This window comes from Triturus cristatus, chromosome 6 (genome assembly GCF_964204655.1).
Source record: "Triturus cristatus chromosome 6, aTriCri1.1, whole genome shotgun sequence".
NCBI classification, from domain to species: Eukaryota; Metazoa; Chordata; class Amphibia; order Caudata; family Salamandridae; genus Triturus; species Triturus cristatus.
This window is the reverse complement of record NC_140589.1, coordinates 761,922,961-761,947,585: the sequence shown is the minus strand read 5'-3', so window position 1 is coordinate 761,947,585 and position 24,625 is coordinate 761,922,961. Positions and strand designations below refer to the sequence as shown.

The 24,625-nt window shown below is 48.1% G+C and overlaps 1 protein-coding gene across 1 annotated transcript in view; it reads right to left on the bottom strand.

The window, feature by feature from the left end:
- Positions 1-24,625, bottom strand: part of LOC146817828 (uncharacterized) — a 146,500-nt gene that overhangs the window by 36,584 nt on the left and 85,291 nt on the right. The window contains exon 5 of the mRNA XM_085609247.1: positions 20,265-20,356. Within this exon, the coding sequence (XP_085465373.1) occupies positions 20,265-20,356 (92 nt within the window). The remainder of the gene's footprint in view (positions 1-20,264; positions 20,357-24,625) is intronic.

The window sequence follows — 24,625 nt, the reverse complement described above, 5'->3', positions numbered from 1 at the left end:
TGTTCTCGCGTATGCGTACTCCGTGGTATGGACCGTACACACGCCTGTACGCATACTATCACTATGAGTACGCATACGCGAGAACACCCATAGTGATAGTGAGCGTACAGGCGTGTGTACGGTCCGTACCACTATGGGTGTTCTCGCGTATGCGTACTCCTAGTGGTACGGACCGTACACACGCCTGTACGCTCACTATGAGTACGCATACGCGAGAACACCCAAAGTGAGACGGACCGTACACACGCCTGTACGCTCACTATCACTATGGGTGTTCTCGCGTATGCGTACTCAGTGATAGTGAGCGTACAGGCGTGTGTACGGTCCGTACCACTATGAGTACGCATACTCGAGAACACCCATAGTGAGATGGACCGTACACGCGTGCGTACGCTCACTATCACTATGGGTACACATACGGCAGCACTCCCATAGTGATAGGGAACGTACACAGGCCCTCTTAGCGAAAGTACGGTGCATTTCACACATCACAGTGGTGACAGGCAGCACACAGGAAGGAATAGGGCTGACATACTTGTCCATGGATGGACATCAAGGCATTGTGTGGGCAGTACTACATGTGTGGGCCACAGGTGTGAAAGGCTGTAATGTGGCACATTACTCCTGAGTGGAGAAGGCACCAGATGTATGATGAGATGTGTACAGATGTGTGACGGTGCAATGTGTGCCAGGCATGCCCTTAACTCCTTTGACATGTGTGCATGTCGTACTGCACACTTGGGATGAGCGTCACTGGCATGGCACGGTCAACAACACACGCAAGTGTCCCCTGAGGCCCGGTACAGGGGTTACCACACCAGACATGTCACTGCCCACGGTGCACAATGTGACTATGTCATGTATGTGTGGGGGGTTCCCATTAGGTTGATGTTGGAGCTCCCTCAAAAGCATCAGCTGTTGCAGCAACCAACATGTGTGTGTGTAGATGGACATGGTACACTGTTCCGCACACCAGGCCACATGTGGTATCGGATGTGAGGTGCGTATGTATGCATGGGACACAGAGTAGCGTAACAAGGACATGTCTGCATCCTCTCTATGAATGTGTGGTGAGTCATCACATGTACACCTTCATGGCAAGGTGTGCGGGCTGTCCTAGTGTACTGTCATGTGACCTGTGGCTCTAGTGTTCCGCTACCAGTCTCTGCAATCGACATCCTACTTCTGCTGATGTGTGGATGTATGTCACTCCTGTCTTGCGTCTGGCTGTTCACTTACACTGGGACACAGCTAATCCCATGCCATGGCATGTGGAGGTTCACAATCTCCGTGTGTAGCTGGGTCTTGGTAGGAGAGTCACCTGCCAGCCATACGTGTCCAGGGCATGTGGCACATACCTGACTCCGTATGTCGCATATGTGTATTGACAGATTAACATGTGCTCAGTACATATAAATTGTTGTTGTAGTGCACTCACTCTTCCTTGTCACTTCCAAATTACTGCAGAGCGCCGCCTCTTCCCCGACCAATTCCGGACTTGGCTGACATGCGGGATAATGACTATCCGGTGCTACCGCTTCCCCCAACCGTTGATTCTGGAGTTGACGGCGAGACTGGCACCACACCTGCAACCGCTGCACAGGTATCCTACGGCACTGACACCCAAGCTGAAGGTAATGGCAGCCCTACATTTTCTTGCCACAGGTACCTTTCAAAATACCATAGCTCATGTTGGTGGCATGTCTGAGCATGTTCTGCCGTGTGCTGCATGATTTCTTAGAGGCCATGTTGCTTCACCTGGACGAGTTCATCCATTTCCCAACCCCTGAAATGTTGACTGGTGTCAAGCGTGGATTCTATGCCCTGGGAGGGATGCCCCATGTCATTGGGTCCATAGATGGGACACATGTGGCTTTAGTACCACCACAGGCACAGGAGGTAGCGTACAGGAATTGCAAGCACTACCACTCCATCAATGCCCTTGTGGTGTGTCTGTCCAACATGGTGATTTCACATGTCTGTGCTCGTTTCCCAGGATCAGCACACGATGCCTACATCATGAGGCGTAGCAGGGTGCCTGAATTGATGACGCAGCTGCGCAACGAACGAGCATGTGTTGTTGGTGGGTACACTCTGTCTGTCCTGTATTTTGCGTAGACTTCCAGCACGACCGCTTCTCCTGTCCTACTTATGTCCATGTGCTTTCCATGTAGGGGACGCTGGCTATCCCAACATGCCATGGCTGATCACACCTCTCCGCAACCCCATCACGCCGGCCCAGCTCCGCTACAACACCGCCCATGGCCGGACAAGGCGAGTGATACAGATGACGTTTGGCCTCCTGAAGAGCCGATTCAGGTGCCTACACAAGACCGGCGGCGCCCTCCCATATGCCCCGGCGAAGGTCTGCAAAATCTTCATGGTCTGCTGCATAACATGGCAGTTGAGAAAGCTGTGCCACTCATCCTGGATCAAGATGATCAGGACCATCCACCCGTGGAGGATGAAGGTCTGGGCAATGGGGCTAGTGATGTGGAGGATGTGGTTCCACAAGAGGACATCCGGACTCGGCTCAAACGCGACTTCTTTGCTTAGTGGTGAGTACCAGTGTCTGTGTGTGCACGCATTGGTCCCCGTGTGGCATGTGTTGCGATGTGTGTGTTCATCTGCATGTATGCCACGTGAGTCAGAGGTGTGTGTGGATGTGTCACTGGAGTGATGGTGGCAGTGATGTGTATTTCCCCAGTCATAATTGTGACCTGGCATGTTGTCATCCTTACATGTGTCGAGTACATGCACATGCAAGTGGCTGTGCTTTTTGTGGCTGACTTGTGTGTCTCTCATCCCCAGGTACTTGCGCATGCCGTCTGCTGGTTTCATTGTTGTGGCACTGCTATTCCTCATGGACACCTCATCGTGTGCTGACTCAGCATTACACGCACAAGTTTGGAAGTCTCCTTAGGGTAAGGGATGCATCAGGGGTGTATTGGGTGTGGCAGTTTACGATGTATGCACACTGCCCCTGTCGATGTTTCGTTCCTCTGCAGACATGTCGCATCACCATGGTACACATGACATGCAGCTGGGTACACCTGAATAGATGGTCAGACTTGTTGACAGTCATCAGTGATGGGATTGTGGAATGTGATGATGGCATCAATGTGTGTTACACTGCCCTCGGACACATACGGTTTGCATTGGCTTGACATGGTGTGGGACTTCCACATCAGCGGATCAATGGTGTATGGCAGTCTCTCCGTGAGCAGCTGGGGGTGTTTAGCTGTTAGCCGACACTTGTGTGCCAGTTCCATGGCTATCACGCATTTGTGCTGCAGAAGGGGGGTGCCAGTGTTGGACCCACATGTTACTCCACATGACCCGTTCATGTGTACTCCGAGTTGCCTCTGCATTCCCGAATACATGAATAATAAAGGTGTCCCTATGCCTCCAAGGTGCCTCTTCTCAGTCAATGCTGGTGTGTTGCCACGGTGCATCCGGCATGTCTGGCATGGTTTTCCGTGATAGTGGCTATGTGTCTATGTGTAGAGTAGCAAGATGCAAGCTGTTTGTGTGGGATTAGACTGTGTATTGTGCATGATGTCCATGACTGTGGGTATTGTGACATGTGTCATCCCCATGCATCCAACGTTGGCCAGGCCACCATTCTCTGCGTCCACCTGACTCAAGCTTGCAGGACATGGTTCTGCCACCTGTCCACACATACCTGGGTGCCCCACAGGACACTCCACATGATCCCTGACCTCTGCGCATGGCTGTCGCTGTACTCAATATATCTGTTGGCACGGTTGTGCGGCCACCCCCTCAGCTGGTTGGGCCCATCACGGGTGTGTATGGTGCTCCATGTCTGTCTTGCCTAATACAATGTGACTGTGACCCATGTGTGTCCTGTGCCAGACTCAGGCCCCAGGGTGTGGATGGTTGAAGTCAAATGAGAACTCTGGCATGGTTAGACTTTACAAGACACATGTAAGGTAATAATGCAATAAGTAGGCATCTTCTCTTTATGGTGTGAATTTTTATTTTGGTTTGGGTAGGGGGGGGGGGCTTTGACATGAGGGGCTTTCCGGGTGTGTGGAATCCAAAGTTCACTAGGGGAGTTGGTGTCCTTGCCATTTGAAATCCTCAGAGTCCATGCCACAGTCTTTGTCAACATTGGTCAGACAGTGACCAGCAAGTCCATGTGGCAGAGAATGTCTTTTGCTGCTGTGCTGCTGTTGCTCCAGTGGGCCAGGTGCCGGGCCAGGTGTCCTGGGAGATGGTGCTGTTGCGCCGACCCTCACGGTCTTTTCCGTGGACGACCCGCCCTCCTGCGGGGACCCTCAGAAGCAGGCCGTGACGATGTTTGGGATGCTCCATCGGATGTCTCCTCCTCCTCCTCCTCCTCCTCCTCCTCCTGATCCCTCCCTGTGGGTGGTGATGTTCTACGCCTGATGGCACAGGGAGGGTTGCCCATGTTGTCGCCCATCCGACGGAGTGTACTGTGAATTCTCATGAACACCGCCTGTCTGTCCTCCATCCGCCGTTGGTGTCGCAGTAGACAGGCATGTTGCTCCGCATGTTGCTGGGCATGCTGGGTCTTGATCTCCGAGGATGGACACAACCTGGGCCATGCCCGTGGTGTCCTGCCGGTATGTGTCCAGGATGTTTCGGACATGGGAATATACCGGTTCCCCAGCCAACCGGTCAGGCTCGCGCCTCCGCCGTCCTCCACTCCCACCACCCCTGCCCACTTGCACCTGGCCTGCCCTTGTGGGCACATCGGGTCTCCGGGACCCCTGAGGGGTGGCATTGGCGTTGTCGCCTGCCTCCTCCTGGGTGCCCGGGACACCGTGTCCCTCCTGGCCAGCCTGGCTGCATTGTGGTGGTGGGGCAGGGATCCTGGGTGTCTCCTGGGATGTGGCAGGAGTGGGGGTGGTGGTTGGCCCAGTTGTACCAGACGCAGGTGCTGCAGGTCGTTGGACACCAGAGGGGCCAGGTTGGTCGGGGTCGGGTTCGTCCACAGAGTGGTGAGAGTCGTCGCTGCCGGTGGCTCCGTCATCACGCCGAGCCGGGTCCTGTGAGTCTTCCCCCCCAGTGTTGGGGGGTGATCCACGACGTTGACCTGTGTGTGAGAGAGACAATGTTATTTTTGTTCCATGCAACATCCATGTGTCATTGGTTTCTAAGTTGGCACATTTCCTCTGGGAATTTGGATATGTCTTGCATTCCACTCACAGTGCACTTGTGCATGGGTATGTCCCTTGGCCACAGCTTTTGCGACTTTACCTATGTGTGGCACAGTCTTACTTGCTGCGTCAATTGTGACTGCAGTCAGCAGTGGAGTGGGCAGGTGTGGCGAGCCATGCATTGGCGCCTTCCGTGTAGCACTGTACGTGTGCACATGGAGTTGTTCCACACACTTATATGATGCAGGTAGCTGTCGTTGTGCTCGTGCACAGGTTGTGACATGGCCCTGTGTTATGCCATGGAGAAGAGGGGGGGTTCTGGCACTGGCCACCCTTGTCTACATGCACGCAGTCCACCTGCTGACGAGCAGACATTCCCACACACCACAAGGCTGATTTGCTCTCCGTGTGTCCCTTTCTCGCTCCCTCTCTGTCCCCCTCTCCCTCCCTCTGTGTCAGCCTCCTCCCTCTGTCCATCTCCCTGTGTCTCCCTCCCTCTCTGTCCCCCTCTCCCTCCCTCTGTGTGTCAGCCTCCTCCCTCTGTCCGTCTCCCTGTGTCTCCCTTCCTCTGTCCCCCTCTCCCTCCCTCTGTGTTTCAGCCTCCTCCCTCTGTCCGTCTCCCTGTGTCTCCCTCCCTCTCTGTCCCCCTCTCCCTCCCTCTGTGTGTCAGCCTCCTCCCTCTGTCCATCTCCATGTGTCTCCCTCCCTCTTTGTCCCCCTCTCCCTCCCTCTGTGTGTCACCCTCTGTCACCTCAGCCCAGCTTCCTGGGCACACACTGTTAGCAGATCTTTGAATGGCCCTTGGATTGTTGATGTGAGTTTGTTTCTGATCTCCAGGCACCCATTGGGTGTAGTGTCTGTCTGTACTGCTGCTGTGGTGGTGTGTGCTGCCACTCTTTCAGTGTTGGCTGTTCATTAGCTGCTGTCATGTGCAAGAACGTGCCATCACCCCCATGTGTTGATGCAAGGCGTCCGCCATTTGCTGGCGAGTCTTTCCTGTGTGGGGACACACTGTTTGTCTGGCTGTGACCTAGGCCATATGGGCAGGGGGCATTGTGGTCTGCTTCTGATTTGCACTATGTGATTTTTGGGGCCCACACTCCTGCCATCTGGCTTACCGTGTCATGTGTTGGTGTTTTCTGTGGCCTGTGACTTGACATTGTCCAGCTGGGTGCATGGGGCATGGTGGCGCCAGTGGCATGTGCGTGTTCATGGAGTGTGGTTGAGTCATGCGATAGCTTGGGGTGGTTGCGTGCCTGATTGTGAGTTTGGTTGTGGATGACGTTCCCCCCATGTGAGGTGAGTTGTTTGTGTACTCACCCGGGTCTCGGAGTCCTTCTAATCCGTCCACTGCCACCACCGGCAGTATGGCCATCACGCTCTCCTCCCAGGGATGGTATTCTACGCGTCTGCGGGGCGGCCCTCCTCCAGTGACGTTGGCCTGGTTGTGTTAGTCGGTCATTTTGGCTCTGACCCTCCTCCGCAGATCGTACCACCTGGCTTGGCATTCATGCCTGGTCCTTCTGGTGTCCGCAACAGCATTCACAGCATCGACGATCGTCTGCCACATGGATGTTTTTTCTGAAATGCTGGTCTGTCTGACCAATGTTCCAAAGAAGTGTGGCTCAACTCTGAGGATTTCATCGACAAGGACCTCCAACTCTCGGCTAGTGAACTTTGGATTCTTGTTAGTGGGCATGGTGAGGGGTGTGGGTGTGGATGGTGGGGGGGGTGGTGTGGATGGTTGTGGGTGGGTGTGTGTGTGAATGTGATGAGGGGGTGTTTGTGAAGGTGTGTGTGTGTGAAGGTGTGCAAGTGTAAGGTGTAGTAAAGGTTCTAGTATGGTGCTGTAGGTTGTCTGTGGGGTCTGGCAGCAGTGAGTCTGCTGCAAAGGCTCATGGTTTGTGTGTGTGGGCCCTTTTTATTGGTCCATTGGTGGGTGTGGCTGTGTTTGAACTTTGGGTGGGTGTGTTATAAGGAGTGGTTGTGTTTTGGGCCTCTGTTTTGGATTTTGGCAGTTGCAGGTCAGTGAATGTGTTGTTTTTGTGCTTGTTGGACATGTTGTGGCTTTGTGCCATTCGAATGGTGTATTCGTGTTTTGCTTTGTCCTGGTTGTGTACGTGCGTTTTTAGCGTGTGTACGGTGTGTACATGGGCCATTTTGTTGTACAGTGCTGTCCTTGTGTCTGGCTTGGTACGACTCGTACATGCGTGATGTTGTGTGAAGGTGGTGATGTTGGGGTGGGGGTACGCTCTCCATACGTACGCGGGTGAGGGTACGGGTCATACATACACGGGTGGGGGTACGACTCGAACGTACACGGGTGTACATACACGGGGGGGTACGACACATACATGGGTGTACATACACGGGGGTACGACACGTACACGGGTGTACATACACGGGGGGTACGACACGTACACGGGTGTACATACACAGGGGGGTACGACACGTACACGGGTGTACATACACGGGGGGGTACGACACGTACACGGGTGTACATACACGGGGGTACGACACGTACACGGGTGTACATACACGGGGGGTACGACATGTACACGGGTGTACATACACGGGGGGGTACGATACGGGTGTACATACACGGGGGGTACGACGTACACGGGTGTACATACACGGGTGGGGGTACGACTCGAACGTACACGGGTGTTCATATACGGGGGTACGACACGTACACAGGTACACATACACGGGTGGGGTACGACTCGAACGTACACAGGTGTGCATACACGGGGGTACAACACGTACACGGGTGTACATACACGGGTGGGGGTACGACTCGAACGTACACGGGTGTGCATACACGGAGGGTACGACACGTACACGGGTGTACATACATGGGTGGGGGTACGACTCGAACGTACACGGGTGTGCATACACGGAGGGTACGACACGTACACGGGTGTACATACACGGGTGGGGGTACGACTCGAACGTACACGGGTGTACATACACAGGGGTACGACTCGAACGTACGGGGGCTGGGGGGGGGGGGCCGGCGCGTATGCGGGCACATGTCTCCATGGTTGCTATGGGTGTTCGGTGCGGCCGGTGTTTTTTCCATACGGTTGTAACATCGGACGCACGGGATGGATCGTGATTCCGTGGTCGGACTTCACTTTCACATTTGTACGGTAAATCGTCCGGGGACGTGTCGGACACATTTTCCGACCCGAGGACGTGTGGGGAATTATTCCCGATGCGATTCGTATGGTCTTTTTCCCATGCGAATCGTAATTGGCAGTTTGTACGGCACTTGTACGATTCGTACGGTAAAAAGACCGGATACGAGTCGTACGGGCAATTTTTTTACCGGATCGTAATCGCCACCTTAGTGTAGTCCATTATATGGTGGCACGGTCAGTCAATTAAAAAAAAACCACACAAACAAAAAGCAGATATGACAAGCGTTTAACAAGTAAATATACAAGTAAAGATAATAGTAGGGTGCTTAGGCCATTCTTAAAGCTTTGAGTTACCTAGTAGTCCAAATTGTAACATTTGTAGGACTAATAGCAAGTAGGTGTCTTTGGTACTGGTATTTGGCAGTGCTGGCTGGAAACAAGTGGGACGAGCAGTAGTCCGTTCCTGAAAAATATCTTGGGTCCTGGCTCTTATTTTACAAATTAAGCACTGCAATAACTGGTGTCTTGTGTGCCATCTTTTCCAAGCTCCCAGTCGCTGGTGCTTAAACTGGTCTTGCAACCTGAAAAGGGTGTGCTGCGCTCACCCTGCCTTCCAAATGCCCTTTCTCAATTATTTTTCAGGACTTTGCGACCATGAATCAGAGTACTGTAACGGGATCTGTAACAATTTCCCCAGATGGAGAGCTAATCAAACATTATTACGGTGCTGCAGATCTGTAGTATCGAATGGCCGACGGGAGAAAAATCTCCCATGGGCGATCAGAATCTAGTACTACTAGGTACATCCACCTTTGACCAAGTCACTCAGACTCAGAGCACCAATTTAAACACTGAGGTCCAGATTTACAAGCCCCTTGCGCCACTTTTGCATCACTTAACATGGGAAAAGTGACGCAAAAGTGGCACAAGGGGCTTGTAAATCTGCCCCTAACATCAAAAAACAATTTGAACGAATTTTCACCAAATTAAAAAAATATATAAACAGTGTAAAGTGTAAACTTTATGCCAAACTTGGGTCAATTCCGTTCAGCTGTTTTTTCTGCATATGAGAGCAAACTTTAGTTTGGGAATTAAAATTGGACTGACTTCTGGGGATCCGAACCCTCATCAGTGCCCACCACTTAACGAATCAGCGGAAAACTTTTCTTGAAAAAGCCAAAGTGAATGAACTTTTTTTGTAATGTTTCATGCAGATTCGACAAGGTTTCCCAAAGTTTTTTTCCTATGGAAATTGAGCCAACTATAACTACACAGGTGCAATCAGTGCCACTGTAATCTATATGCGCTTACATTTTAAAGGTACCAACTCATTTAATAAAAATATTGTCATCCTATTGCTTTAGGAGTAAGCGCCCTAACCTATTTAATTATATCCTTTTGTGTCAACTCCCCTCCCCCCCCCCCCACCATATGCCCATTTTAATTCTGTTTACCCTCTTTTTTTGGAGGGGGTAATGTATATTTATTATTCAAAGTAATTTTTTTAATTCAGTGTCTACATTAAAAAAATATTAGACCTAGAAGTTAATTTTTTTTTTAAGTGAATATTTAATACATTTTCAAATTATATTGAAATTTTACATTAAAATTAAATTGCACTATTTTGGATTCAAGTTATTACCTTTAATTTCCATATTTAACAATTCCATTTAATTTACATTAAATTTCTAATTATGTTTAAATTTTTGGTTCACTATTTAATATTACCTTCAGAATAATTTGAATTATTTTTAACAATTTATTGTAATTGATTAACTTGTTTTCTAAAAATATATGTTTACATATATGTAAACATTTTAACTTCTCTGCGTTGTAAAAGTCAGGAAAACATATCCTGCGACATGATGACTTCCAATGCAAGGCTGCCGAAATAAAGGTAGCATATCCTTTTGATAGGTCCACCACAAGCATATAAATCTAACCCTAGCTTGTTGTACAAGTACGATATAGCAAGTGTTTCCATCGTATAATGCTGAAGTCTTAAAAGCCATCCCACAACCCCTAAGGTGGGCATCTTCTGAAACAAGATGTGTGGATCCCCTTCTATAGCCCCGACTGTTCTGCAATATGCACCCCGATTATATGTAAGCCACAAGGCTACTACAGCAGGCCGTAGACAAACCCCTCTGCATAATAAGTTTTAATGAGGGCCATGCAGATGTTCCACTGTAATAGCCAGCAAATGAATGCTACTCCTCAACGCATACAGGTGGCACCTCTATGCAAGTGCAATCTGTGGGAGATGGTGCTTCATCTGATCTTATACCATCCAATCCCCAAACTAAGCAGAAATAATAACCATCATGGGTGACTACTTTAATAAGGCCCAGTTTAACACACAGGCTTGATCTAGTGAGAGGAGAGGACTGGTCAAGCAGCAATCCACAGGAAACCATCTCACAGGATTAAAAAACAAAAAAAAGAGACAAAGTGGTAACAAGACCAACTTGAAAGATAACACCAAGCGAGATACCACCGCCTGATGGCCTGGAAGTGGCTGGTCATAGGACAGCTTGGGCTGCCTCCTGAACTGCTGGGATAACTTCGATGTGGCAGCGACCTCTATGAAGCAGGCGGGCCTATAGAAGCAAATGGTGAGGTATGCTATATGTTGCCACGAGCAGAGAGTTATGCTCCCCAGCACCTCCATGTCAGCCAGTTCCTGTGAGGGCAATCCGTCCACAAGAACAAGATGGTGGTCTATGCTGAAAATCCTTGAGGCCGAGGAAGCAGTGCTCACACTTCAGAGCCCAGCAAAATACCTAAATGTCTTCGTAGGAGGTATGCTGCAGTCCCTCAGCCTGCACTCAAAGCTTCCCATTCATGAACAAAGCAGCATTGGAAGTAGGGATTCAGCTTTACCATACTTCAGGCCTGCCAAGATTCTTGTAATGTGATTTGGAAGAAGGTTGGGATAGAAAAGTCCTCTGAATGGTAAAAGATGTGTAACCCTGCCCTGAGTGCCCAACTGTACTGTTGCCTGGATTTCCGAATGCTGATTTCTGTCATAGGCAAACACGGTCATGTGTGTACGCCATTGACATAGGTCTGTCTCATGGATTGCCGTCTTATTGGACAAGGGCAGGGGGGTGCCCAAAGTGCTACCCTCATTGTGGTGGAAGGCGACCGCCTTCACCAAGAGTTGAGCAGCACGAGCACGGTGGTGACAGCATACAGTGTAGTGATCAGTAGGAGTGAACAGGTCCTTTTTACCACATGTCTGAGAAGTGAGGCCTACAGGCTCACTCACCTTTATAAAAGTGTTGCTGATGTGTGCTTAACTCACCCATGGGCTACATTAGTTTGATGTGGAGTGCCGCACAGCACAGGAGTGGTGACTAATGGATTTATGTGTGCCCTGGGAAGGGTATAGTACAGGGATAATGCAGTGCTGTGCAGTACATATATGGTTAGAGCATGAATTTAGAGCATGTATGCCTGCAAATAATACATTACAGGAGAGCTGTAGTGCTGTGCAGCGCGTGTGCAATGAAAGCATGTGCTGGGTGTGTGTGCGCTTGCAAGAAGTACAATACATGAAGGGTGAAGTGTTGTGCAGCGCACACATGGCAAGTGTGCGTTTGGTGGCAGTGTGTGTGTTTGCCAATAGCACACCCTGGTACAATACAGAATGGTTACAATACTGAACACTGAGCTCAGATTGAATGTGTGTGCTGAATGTAGGAATCTGTGGTGGCGCAATACATGGAGGTGACAGTACTAGAAAGTAAATGAGGTGAGAATGTACACTGAGTGTAAGGGTGTCTGCAATGGTACATTACATGAAGCACCCTGGTTTCCATTTTGGGAAGCCCAGGCCTGCCTGGAAGAACTGAGTAAAGGGATCCTCCCAGACCGATTTGTAGATTGCTGCATACTTGTGAGTAGGGTGGGGCACACTGGAGGAAGAGAGACTTCCCATTTACACTTCAAAAGGTTGCTTCTTGATTCAGGGAAAAATCACAAGGAAGGGGGCCTGGACACATCCTAGGAAGAAGATGGGACAGATAAGGGAATCAAAGAGTAGGGCTGGGGAGTCTGGGATTAAGATTTTGATGCACATATCCCTATGGCTGACATCCAGGCGTGAACTCTAGTCACGCCCATGGCCTGTGTTTTGTGAATATCAACTTCGAAGTCTATCCTGCTGTGACAGCCTTTCAAGAAAGAGGAGAAAGAAAAGTGTACACTTAAAAAAAAAAAAAAAGCAGAACCTAAACATAAAACTTTAAAAGACTCCGACCCCAAATCACATGTCTGGAAATTAACTATAGGGAGTTTGCGACCCCAAAATTTGTCAAATACCAAGCAGCCAGACATGCTTCTTGGCAAGACTTCTGCTTGTGACCAGGACTAGAGGACAAGGTCTGATAGTCTCCCTGCTGGGTGAGAGGACTTCACTGAGGGAAACCAAAACCAATTTCACAAGAGCCTGGAGCACCAGCATCTGCCAAACCCAGTGTGACCAGTGAGGAAGAGGGTTGAAGGGAGTGAGGTCCATTAGGGAGCCCTACCAAGAGGACTCCCTGAACGAGGTGCGAGGATACAGCTGTGCACCAATCCGGTCGTTAGCCAGGTGCAGGATTGATCCAGTGATCCCTGTATGCAAGGAGAGGGCCATCGTTGACGGAGCTGTATATGGTCTGCAGTGTGGGAAGTGACAAACCCATACCACCGCATTGCGGTGACTCCATATGCCAGAGGGGGACACAGTTGAAGTGTTTGTTACAAGTGCACTGAGACTCATGCCGCCTTACCAGTTTACCCTGTAAGCCAGGAGGGGCCACCGTGGTGTGGGCGATTACACCTGAGGAGTCTACGCTTGGGCATTAAAGTGCCACAACAACCCTGCATGCCAGGAGGGCCTGGCGGTACAAACACTGCCAGAAAGTTCAGCCCGTTGCCCAGGAAAAGACAGACTGGGAGCAGTGGGTACAGCCTGCATGTCAAGATCTGCCACATTACTGACCCCTGAGGACCATGAGAAATGCAGAAGTCCCATCCTTGCTGGACTCTGGTAAGGAGCTGGCAGATTGCATCTTCCCCAACCACCAGGGAAGATTGCCCTACTGCATCTTTTCACGCTGGGAGCATTTCGCATCAATGGAAAAAGCCAGCAGTACTGCTCGGGAAAGAGCCTGCATCTGTCAGATGCTGGAGCATGTACTCAGACCACCCTAACTTCTCTGAACAGAACCAAGTCTTGAGTGCAGGCTGTCAGGACACTCACGGCCGTGCTGAATGCTTCCATGCTGCAGGGGTGGGGAAAACTTGATTTGGACTAGTTGGCCCTGGGAGCCATAGACTTAACTAAATCCTAAAGACTCAAAGGGGAATTCTTGAGTACAGTCTATTAGTGAGAATTCCCTGGATGCAGCCACCAGATAATGGGTAATACCCCTGAGCACTTTACAAGAAGGAGTGTTACAGGGATTTGACTAACTGGGAATTGATTTGCATTACTGTGCACACTAACTTAGGAGTTGTGTTCATTAACCTAACACTAATCCCCCCCCCCCCATCCCGGAGCGTTTGACTACTTGTGCAAAGTTCCCCCAGAGAGCCAAGTGCAGAAAGCGTACTTGGCCCAATTGCGGAGGATTCATTATAGGTCAGACCCTAGGACATCAGTAGTACAAGAGCTCAAACACCACAGTTTGGCCCAGTAAGCTGTGCAAGCCCCGTGGCACTCAGAGTGGTTCAGATGGACAGCATCCCAGTAAAAAGGGTAAGGGGGTATTTCTCCTTTCCTGATCACAAACGGACATTTTCACCATCAGTAATTTATTTATTTTGAAAGTCTTATATAGCGCGAACAAGATCCTTGCGGATATCAGAGCGCTTTACATAACAAAACAGTAAGTTGGAACAAACAATAGTGTGCAGGTAACAGTCATATAAAAACAACATTTGGAGCAAGAAATCTTATGAGGATTAAACAAGTAGAGCATTGTAAACAGGCTCTAAAGAACTTGGGGCAAGGATGGCAATTGATCATGTAAGTTTTGCCATGAGCAAAGCTTTAACTTCTTTTTCGAACGATGCGGAAGAGTCATTCAGTCTGGTTTCAGGGGGAAGAGAGTTCCATATTTTGGGCGCCATCCCTGAGAAGGATCGTTTATAGGTTTTCTTCTTGATGAACCTTTGTGGTTTCAGTAGAAGTTTTCCAGCATTTCTAGAGGACCTAAGACCACCAGAGATAGTCCGTTTCTGCGCAAGATAGCTGGGGGTGTTGTGATGTAGGGATTTATGAGTCATGCACGCAATTTTTAGATGGATTCTAGCTTCAAATGGTAGCCAGTTCAGGGCTTTACGGTCAGGGGAAATGTGAGCCCTTCTTTTCGAGCCAGTGATGAGTCTAGCTGCCGCGTTGATAGTTGCTCGAAGTGGGGCTGTAGCAACTTTTGGGAAGCCACATAAGGGGACAATTCCGTACTCAACATGAGGGATAACTAGAGCTTGTACTGCCAATTTGAAGTCCTCGAAGGGCAGGAAGGGTTTCAGCTTCCTCAATGTATTTATCTGGAAATTAGCTCCTTTTGTAGCGTTGCTGATGTGTTTTTGCATCATAAGGTTGCTGTTGAGGGTAATTCCCAAGGATTTTGCTGAATCCACGATGGTTGGTTGAACGTTGAAGGCGGTAAGCTGTTTGATCAGGTCGTGCATTAGAGGGACTTTGACTGGTGGTGCTATGAGGAGGAATTCTGTTTTTAGCGCGTTCAGTTTGAGATGATTATCTGAAAGCCAGGACTGGGTGGTCCTGAGAGTGGAGTTAAGCAAATTAATGTCTTCTAGGGAGTTGATCTTGAGATAGAGTTGTGTGTCGTCCGCGTACATATGGAATTGTACGTTAGACGCGTGCAGAATTTCAGTGAGAGGTTCCATGAACAAGTTGAATAAGGTCGGCGAGAGTGCGGACCCTTGCGGAACCCCAAGAGTTACAGGAGAGGAATTGGAGAGCGTGTTGTTGACCTTGAATTTTTGTGTACGGTTATGGAGGAAGGAGGTAAACCAATTTAACACTGTGCCAGACATACCCATTCTGTGCTCCAGAAGATCGATTAGTTTCTGGTGTTTGACCGTGTCAAAGGCTGAGGAAAGGTCTAGCAGGATGAGTAGGCACGCATCGTTCTGGTCCAGGATTTGTAGCGCATCAATGTGTGTCATGGCTGATTCAGTGCTGTGTCCTGCTCTGAAACCTGATTGTTGTTTATTTAGGAGTTCAAAGTGATCTATGCGATTGGTTAGTTGTCGGTGAACACATTTTTCCAGCAATTTGGCGAGGGTGGGAATATTGGATATGGGTCGGTAGTTAAGATCCGTAGGGTCAGCAGTGGGTTTCTTTAGAATAGGTGAGACTTGACCTACTTTGAGGGAGTCCGGGATGCAACCTTGATGAAGAGAGCTGTTAATGATTTTGGTCCAAAGTGGAAGAAGCCAAGGGGCAAGGTCTTTGACTGCATTGGCAGGGAGGGGGTCAATGAGGTGATTGGCCGGTTTCAGGGAATTTAGGATTATGCCTAGGTCGTGTTCAGTGTACAAATCAAAGGAGGACCATGCTGCCTCGTTTTTAGGGCCAGGCTTAGGGTGGGGTTGGCCAGACGTGGTTGGAAAGGAGGTGGAGATTTCTGTATTAGGAGCAGCGTGTGGTAGTTGGTTATTGAGGAGATCCTTCGCGATGTTGTCGGTCTTCAGATTAAAGAAAGTAGAAAATTCTTCACAGTTAGGTTGAGGGAGAGCTAGGTCTTGTAGCCGTCGGGGTGCATCCTTGGATTGATTTTTGATTAATTTGAAAAGTTTTTTTGGGCGGTTTTTTGCTTGGTTTAGTTGATGGCTGAAGAAATCTGCTTTAGTGCGTTTAATCTTTTTGTAGTAAGCATTTCTCTTTTTCCTTAGAAGTTTAAGGTGGCGAGCTGAGGGGACTGATCTCCAGTTGCGTTCAAAGGATCTGAGAGCCAGTCTGTCCTCATTAAGAAGTGAGTTATACCAGGGCTTGGAATCTTTAATGGGAGCTCTTAAGTTGCAGAGGGGCTACCTCATTAATTATCGTAGTCATAGCATTGAGATAGTGGTTGGTGAGAGCATGCACATCAGAGGTGACTGCAGGGGGCTGGAGCAGATTGTAGCTGGAAGAGGGTAGTGAGTTTGGATTGAGTTTTTTCAGGTCTCTTTTCCAGATCTTTGGTTTTGTGGATTGCGCTGGAATGTGTTTGGTGGTTCCCTTGATATAGAAGGCAATAACATGATTGTCCGACCAGTCACAGGGTTGGATCGAATCCACCTGGATGATGTCAGATTTGGCAATTATAAGATCAATGGTTGAGCCTTTATTGTGTGTCGGGCTGTTGCAGGATTGGGTGAGGGTAAGATCATCCAAGAAGTTTTTGAAACTCTTGACCACGGAGTCATTGCTGTCGTTCCAATGGAGATTAATCGCCCAGGAATATTTGGGTATTCTGCTGACCCATGTTAGAAGCGATCAAGTCCATGAGGTGTTCGATGAAGAGGAGGTTGTCTCCTGGGGGATGATAGATGATGTGGGATGAACATACTGGTTTGCCATTGCAACTTCTGTCCAAACACAAGTATTCGCAAGATGTGAATGTCGGCGATAAGGCTCTTGAATGGTCTATGACCTTTTATCAGCTAAAATGCAACTCATAACCAGCTTCCACAACCATCTCGCCCTGGGTGACCAACCTCCAGCCTCCTCCCACCCAGTTATTTACATACACCAGGACTAGGGGGTGAGGAATAAGGAGACAATGAGTGCACGCCTGCTGACGTTTGAGAGGAGCGCAGGAAAATATGTTCAACCCACCTATCTAAACCAGAATCACAACCCATCACGCAAGGTCAAGTAAAGGTCAGCCCAAAAAGGGTGAGAACAGTGATTGAATGCCAGCCATTACCAGTTGGATCTAGACACCTCGACGTCTGGCAATAGATTACATCTTGTTCAAACCAGAATGTTTGAAAAGAGTTATTGAGAAAGATCATGACTGATAACTGTGGGTCCAAATAAAATAAAAATAGAATAAGGGGTTGGGAAATGAATTGAGGTAAATGGTTAGGCCAGTGCTTCCCAAACTTTAGAATCATGGCCCAAGTTTTAGAAAAACGTTCGTGACCCACTTACCTTTAATGGGCATGAGGTGGAACATTTTGAATGCAACCAAAGCTTTGTGTGGTCATTTACAGTCAGCACCGTTTTCATTGAAATGGGCATTGGTTCAGACATGACGCTTTACGGATTATACTATATTGCCACCAATGTGCGCAAATCTGTTTTTTGTGAATATTTATAATTTCATTTGTGAAAAACAGAAACTGCCAAATGCGTACTTGTGAATTGAACCAGTGTCAATTATCGTCAAAATTAAAATTTTCACATCACCTAGTTTCAAACCATTTTGACCAGGGGAGAGGTGTCCCAAGATCCTTTGAATCCCACCTCTAACCTTTGCCTTAATTCCGCCCATTTCGACCAACTTCGACATTTGCCTAGATCATATGCACTAAAGGACTTGAGCAAAAACATTAATCCAAATGCCATGCTTATTTCATTGTAAAGGATTGTCGAATGTGATACGAAAATAAAAAATAGCGCCTGAAAAATGAGGCAAACTTACAAAAAGTACAATAGGAACTCAATTATTTCTGCCAAAAGCGATGAATTCGTTTGACTCGAGCCAAATAAGAAACCAATTGAAATGGACAGTAGCTTCAGGAGGTTATTCCTCTTCTGCTGAATAAATTCGAGACTGATCAAACACTCTGGGAGCTGCAGGAGTTGTGATTATTTTGAAGAACCAGATGAGCGCTCCTTTCATCCACTCCACAAGCCAAGGATGGGGAGTGAGAGGGGGCTCCCAGTGAAATCTGTTTGGGCCCTTTATTGAACGAGTACGAAAAACATGGTGTGGATGTGACACAGAGGATGTGGTCCGTCGGCTACGCTGCCGACTTTGGTGCTGGAAACCAGGGTTCGAGCCTCGGGGTCGCGTCCACATCCTGTGATTTTGGGCAAATCACTTAATCTCCCCGTGCCTTAATATGTAATGTAGATACGTTGCTATGTAAAGCGCTCCAATACCTTCGGGTCGAGTTCACGCTATATAAATATGCAACAACAACAAAAAAAGCCAACCATTTAAGTTAAAGTTTACTAGCACTCAGACTATGCAGCCCAACGATAATCAGGGAGTCAGCCATTTGTGCCCGATTTTTCTCAGGTGCAGCATTGAGAGCAGCAGAAACGGCGCGTCCGACGTGCCGTTTTTTATGTTTTTTACTCCTGTCCCCATTGGTGGTGGTGTATCTCGTTATAAAAATGTATGTATGCATGTATGAGAACAGCCTGCTTCTTGGACACCATTTGTTAACACACATTTCATTTCCTGTCCATTCTTTAGGCAACTGCAGTGCTTAATTTGAGCCGGTGGGGTACACCGGCACTTTTATTTTTCCTTATGACACATTATAGGAAATGCAACTCTTGTGGCTGTTTTTTGAAGAAAAAAATAGCATGAAAGAACAGTTACAATGATTAGGGTCAAGAAATGACAACCCACCTTTCCGAACAAAAAGGGGCCCTTCTTTGCTTCTACCTTCCATTTTACCTCTAGCACATCTAGCTCACTGGTTCTGCCGTTCTAGTGTATTGCCGTGTTGCAGACAATCTGAGGTTTTTGTGAGAAATAAGAAGTTTTTTCAAACTCCAGCTTTTATCTAAAACTCTGGGTGTGCGTTTTTGTCCATCGAGGAACGTTGAAGCAATATCCTCTGGCACATACATGCAGTGCTTCTGGGGCTCGAGACCGCTGCAGCCAGCGTTGGCAAAGCCTACAGGTCGGGCTTTAAAGTGCTAATCATTATCATGCATGCAAATACAGACATGAACGAATGTTGTCTGCATGTGAAACCCAGGCCTGTTGATTTTACCAATGCTTGTTATGGCTCATAGGGTGTCAGGACAGCCCGGTAGTATGGTCTCTAAGCACCTGGATTTTTGCTATGCCACGGCTCAGCCCACACAGGCACTCATTTGATGACACAACCAGGCTAGATGGCTCCGCGTGTACACAAATGGCTGCTGGCATCTGGTGTGATCTACAGAAGGTTGAATGCCAACAAGGCCAATGCGGGCATGCCTTCGGAATTCAAAGACAATTGAGAACTATTAAATTGGAACTAGCAACAGGGTATTTATAGCCCTTGAAAGTGGTAGTAAGAGCTATACTAAACATTTAATTTTATATTCCTGTAATGTGGTTTTTAAAAAGGTGCTCAAACTTAGGTGGTGCTACTTATGGATTCCTTTATGATGAATAAAAGGGCAGTTCTCTTAGAAAATGTTCCTGCCAAATTATTGCGCATATAAAACATGCATGATGCTCTCGGTAGAAAATCTATAAATAGTAAACTAAAACAAAGCAGGTCTGGAGGAAAATTGACTTGGTAGGTTAGGGTGAGGACAGTGGGTTACCGTGGGCGGGGCCACAGGGGCAGTTGCCCTGGGCGCAAAATTCTTAGGGACATTCTTACGGGCGCAGGGCCAAGTGGAAGGAAACTTGCCTTGCCCCGGCAACCCACGCTGTGCTGCTGGGTGGGGACAAAGAACAATTCCTTTATGTACTCTGCTCCCTGTCATAATTAGATGGACACTGAGGGACAAATAGATTTCAAGTTTGCTCCACAAGTTGAACCTTTCCTCACCATCACACAACATTCCCACCACCACCATTGTGCAGTTGGACACTTGTCCGTGTCTCCACACACATACTTTACCTCCCCACACACAAAAAACACTGTTGAGCGTGTGCGACAACCTTAACCATAGCACTGGTCATCATGGTGGTCCTATACCCACCTGTGAAAGCACGCAACCAGGGTGAGCACTAAATGTACTTCCAAGCACAAAAATTCTAACTAAGGAGGGAAAAAAGCGTACCTTTTTTTGCTTCAGTCTGCCCCAGTTGCGCCCCAGTATCCATGCAGACAGCGATTTGCACATCGAGAAATAGTTCTCAACAGTCTGGATACCTAAAAAGAACCCATGAGAAATTAACATTGTCTTGAGAAGATAAAAATAAGCTTTTAAAAACAAACTGGTAACACCAGATTGACCAACAGTCGATTTAGAATTATAAATAAATAACGTACTCTAGTTAACTTATTCCGAATCTTCAGCATTTAGATCTGCATTTGTAGTGTTGGACTTTACCATAGCGTCCAATATTACAACTGCCAATACAAATCCAGGGGCGGCTCCTCCGTAATGGCGGAGGAGCGTCGCCCCACTTGTCAGTCAGAAAAATAAAATCATGAAACCATATCATTTTACTTTTCTGTGACTGCCTCAGACAACCATGCCGGGGAGGTGAGGGGGGGGGGGCGGGGTTGGGGAGAGTAGAGGGGGTGACTGGGTCATGACAAGGAGGTGGTGGGTACTTAGAAGTGCGCATGTATGTTTGGCCGGCCATGTTGGAGAAAAGGGGCAGGGCTACACAGAAGGGTCGGAGTAGCAGAGCAGGCGGCTCTGACCAATCCTGGAGAGCAGTGCAGGAGAGCAGTGCCAGGTTTGGCTGAGCAGCCTCTGCCTTCCCAGAGACTGCTGGGAGAGATTCAAGACTGACATGGGCATGGAGGCTGCGGCGGAAGCTAAGATTAAACATATATTCTCTCTTCCCAGTTTCCCTCCCCCCCCCCCCCACCCTTCCGTTAGTCAGTCCGTCCCCCACCTTCCTGTTGTGGTGGCTGCCACTGCAGATCACATGTAGCGAAACCACCATGGTTGCGTGGTAAATGCCCCCTTGGGCAGTTATGAAGCAAATAATTCAGACAGCCACCTTCTTTGAAAGAGAATGTCTAGGTTTCTGAAGAAGGCAAGCAAGGGATGTACAGTCTGGTGAAGCTTTGGTCTCAGCGAGTAGGAATACTGCATTTAGAAAAGGTAAAGTATATGCCAGATGTGGTGTCTTGCGAGTTAGCAATGGCAGAACCCTTTTGGCGCCTTATGGGCTCCGTAGAGGTACGACAGGTGTTAGAGGGGAATGCAATGAAGGCGGATTTAGAATGTTGACACAGTTAAATGCAGCAGAATAAAGTCATATAATACCAAGCTCTGTATGTGGCATAGTCATTTGAGAGTACCCAGGCTGGGGGAGACGCTACACCAGTGATTCCATTGTTGCCTGGCGGGTGGTTGGTGCCTGGGACACAAGCCTCAAAGGGTGGATGCAGGCTGGTTGGGTTACACATGGATATTTGTTGCAGGATGCATGGGTTTGCTGTAGGTCTGAATGAACCGCTCAGGGGCTGTTTTGAATGTAAATGCTTGAGAGGGCTCAGTGTGATTGGGAATATTGCTCATCAACCCAGAGATTTGAGGCATTCAGAAAAGTGGAGGCGAGCATAGTCTTGAAGTCAGTTCTTGAGAGACCAGAGATAGTGGGGGAGACCGTCAGGGAAGCTAAACTCGTTATGAAATGAAGTTACAGCATTGTTGAGGACTAGGGAAAATTTGTTTAGGAGAAAAGACTTGCATTTGTTGAGGTATTTGGCTTGAGTGCCCCTAAGAATGGGTCAGGTTTGATTTATTTTGGCGCTCGAGTTTCATTGTATTTCCAGTTTGTGAATATCTTCCCACTTCTATGGAAGTATGCCCATGCCGGGGGATATCCAGTCAGGTTGGCAATAGGGGAGTGGGTTCTGCCAGGAATGTTCAACACCTTGTGATTTAGCAGCATATACTGGAAACCCATATGAGGGAAAGCAAGCAGTGAATCAAAAACCTTTCATTTCATACCTATCGGATTCTATTTTTGGGGTTATTCCTTCATTAATAGTCATTTAATTGATTCCTCTGTTGGAATGAGTTCAATAAGGCTGGTGTAAGGCATGGCCAATGCAGAGTGTTCACTGAAGGACCAAGTAAGCTCTCCTGCTGGCCTATCCTACAGTAATCAGTGTGTGGTGGGCCTACCATTTTTGGAGTACTTTAAGAATCCAATTAAGGACCTATTTACATAGCTAGAGAACACACCGGAGGCATAATATGGTGTGCACAGATGTTCCCTTGTACTTGCAGAAAGTGTTGCTATGCCAGCCAGTGTCACCAAGACAGAACTGTGGCTGGTTACACAAAAAAGAAGCATATATACCCCCCCGGGCTACATAATTAGCCCAAAAAACACCCAAACCCGAGCAGTCGTCCGACTGCTCCACTTTCCCAAAATACCGGGGGGGGGGGGGGGGGCAAACAGCCCTGTTGGCTGCCCCCCCCGACCCCCATACCACATCCTGTAATACAAGTGGCCCAGTTCCTAATCAAAGTGACAAGGCCAGTGGTATATTAAGGCCATTTCAGACAGCTGCCTTACAGCAACAATGCAATTGGCTGCAAGAGGGCGCCATATTTAAGCAAGAGATCGTTAAAAACTTTGTTGCTAGAGGAATAGCGTCCACCAAATGGAAAAATGTTATGTCTAGGGCTCTGAAAATCCTTGTGCCGCAGAAAAAGCAGGTGCTAACAATTTTCGCAAGTACCACTGCTTCAACACAACATCACAAGTGACTTGAGCGCATGACATTCACTGCTTAAAGATAGCCATTGCCACTTGAAAGTGCAGGACTCAGTTTTACTGAAAAAAATGTGTGGACTGGTAATTTAAAAAAAATTACCCAAAGGAAAAGAGCAAGAAAGATCGGAAAGGCAAAATGGCTGCATTAGAGGAAGGAAAATAAAAAGTGCAGTAGCAAGGAAAAAAGAAGGGTAATATTAACAAATGAGGCATGAGAATTGAGGCGGAGGGGTCTTCTAGGAAATACAAATGTAGACTGGAAAAGAAGTAGAGCAGAAAGGAAAAAACCGATAAACCGAACCAGATGAAAACTTTAAAAAAAAAAAAAAAGAGAAGTTAAACAAACTGTTGGGAAAGAAACCAACATATATTGAAAGCAAAACATGAAATGGGACCCACTTCCTTCCCTCGAGAAGGCTGCCATCAGGGGCACACTGATCGCGTGCCACACTTTTGTGGAGCATGGTCAGTTTCCCTCCTAAGGAAGTTTGTCTCGGTTGGTAAACCAATGATGGCATGAAGGAAAGTGATTCCCTCCTTCGTATGGGATCATGCCCCACGCAAATGAGGGAACACAGTCTGACACTACATGTGCGTCAGTGTTACAGAAGGAACCATTAAAGTGTCTGCAGCCCCTTCTGTAATACCATAGTGCCCCAGGGGCATAGAACACAGGCACATACACCTGTTGTGTTCCCGAAGCACAATGTAATAGGACCCGTTGAATTCTTCCACCAGCAGTACACACACGATCCCCTGTCGAGCTACATAAGAGCTCAAAATCCCCTTATTTGATAAACACTTCCTTTGAGACCTCTGGATTTCATTCCTACTTCCAAGTTACTTTGCTCAACTTTCGCCATTTGACAGGACTATATTGATCTGGGGCCCAATTGTGTGCATTGGTAGATTGTTATGCAACAATCATTTCCCTATTTCTCCTAAAGCCTTATAGAACACAAAAATAAATGGCCATGTCTGAACTGGGGTGGTGGAGTGAGCTAAATAATGATGGATTAAACCCAGATCAGTTGACTGGGGGTGAGTGCTTGATTTGCTCAGGCGCTCCGCCCATCATCCCCTTTGGTACCGCTTTGTTCGCCCCAAGTTGGCAGGGTATGCCCAGACGTGGGTCCCTTTCTCACTTTACCACTGGATTCAAGATAGCCTGGCTGACGAGCGTTATGAACCCGAAACCGGTCCCAGGATGCTGGTTTGCGGTCCAGGGAAGACATGGCTTGGCAGTTCGGGCTGGACTGTTCCCATGAGGCACAGGGTCAGACTGATTTGCATATGGCCATGTCTGAACTGGGGTGGTTGAGTGAGCTAAATAATGTATTAAACCCAGATCAGTTGACTGGGGGTGAGTGCTTGATTTGCTCAGGCACTGCGTCCATCATCCCCTTTGGTATCGCACAAAAATAAATACCATGAGAAAACTATTGAAAAGTTAAGTAAAGAAAATGAAAGCACTGAAGCTTTAATCAAGCACTTGGCATTAATCCAAAAAAAGAAAAGAAAAAAGATGGCGAAAAACAGGCGGAGCATGGAAATGGGAGAGTTAAACAAAAAACAGGCGTAACAAATGCAAGAAATAAAAAGGTTTAGATTAAAGTGGGAGCTTAAGGGGGGCGTGGCTTAGGCACCGGCGAAGATGGGCGCCTAGTACCGGAGCTCCGACACACCGGGACGGTCTTTTAGAATTTACGGCGGAGTTCTTGCTTACTTT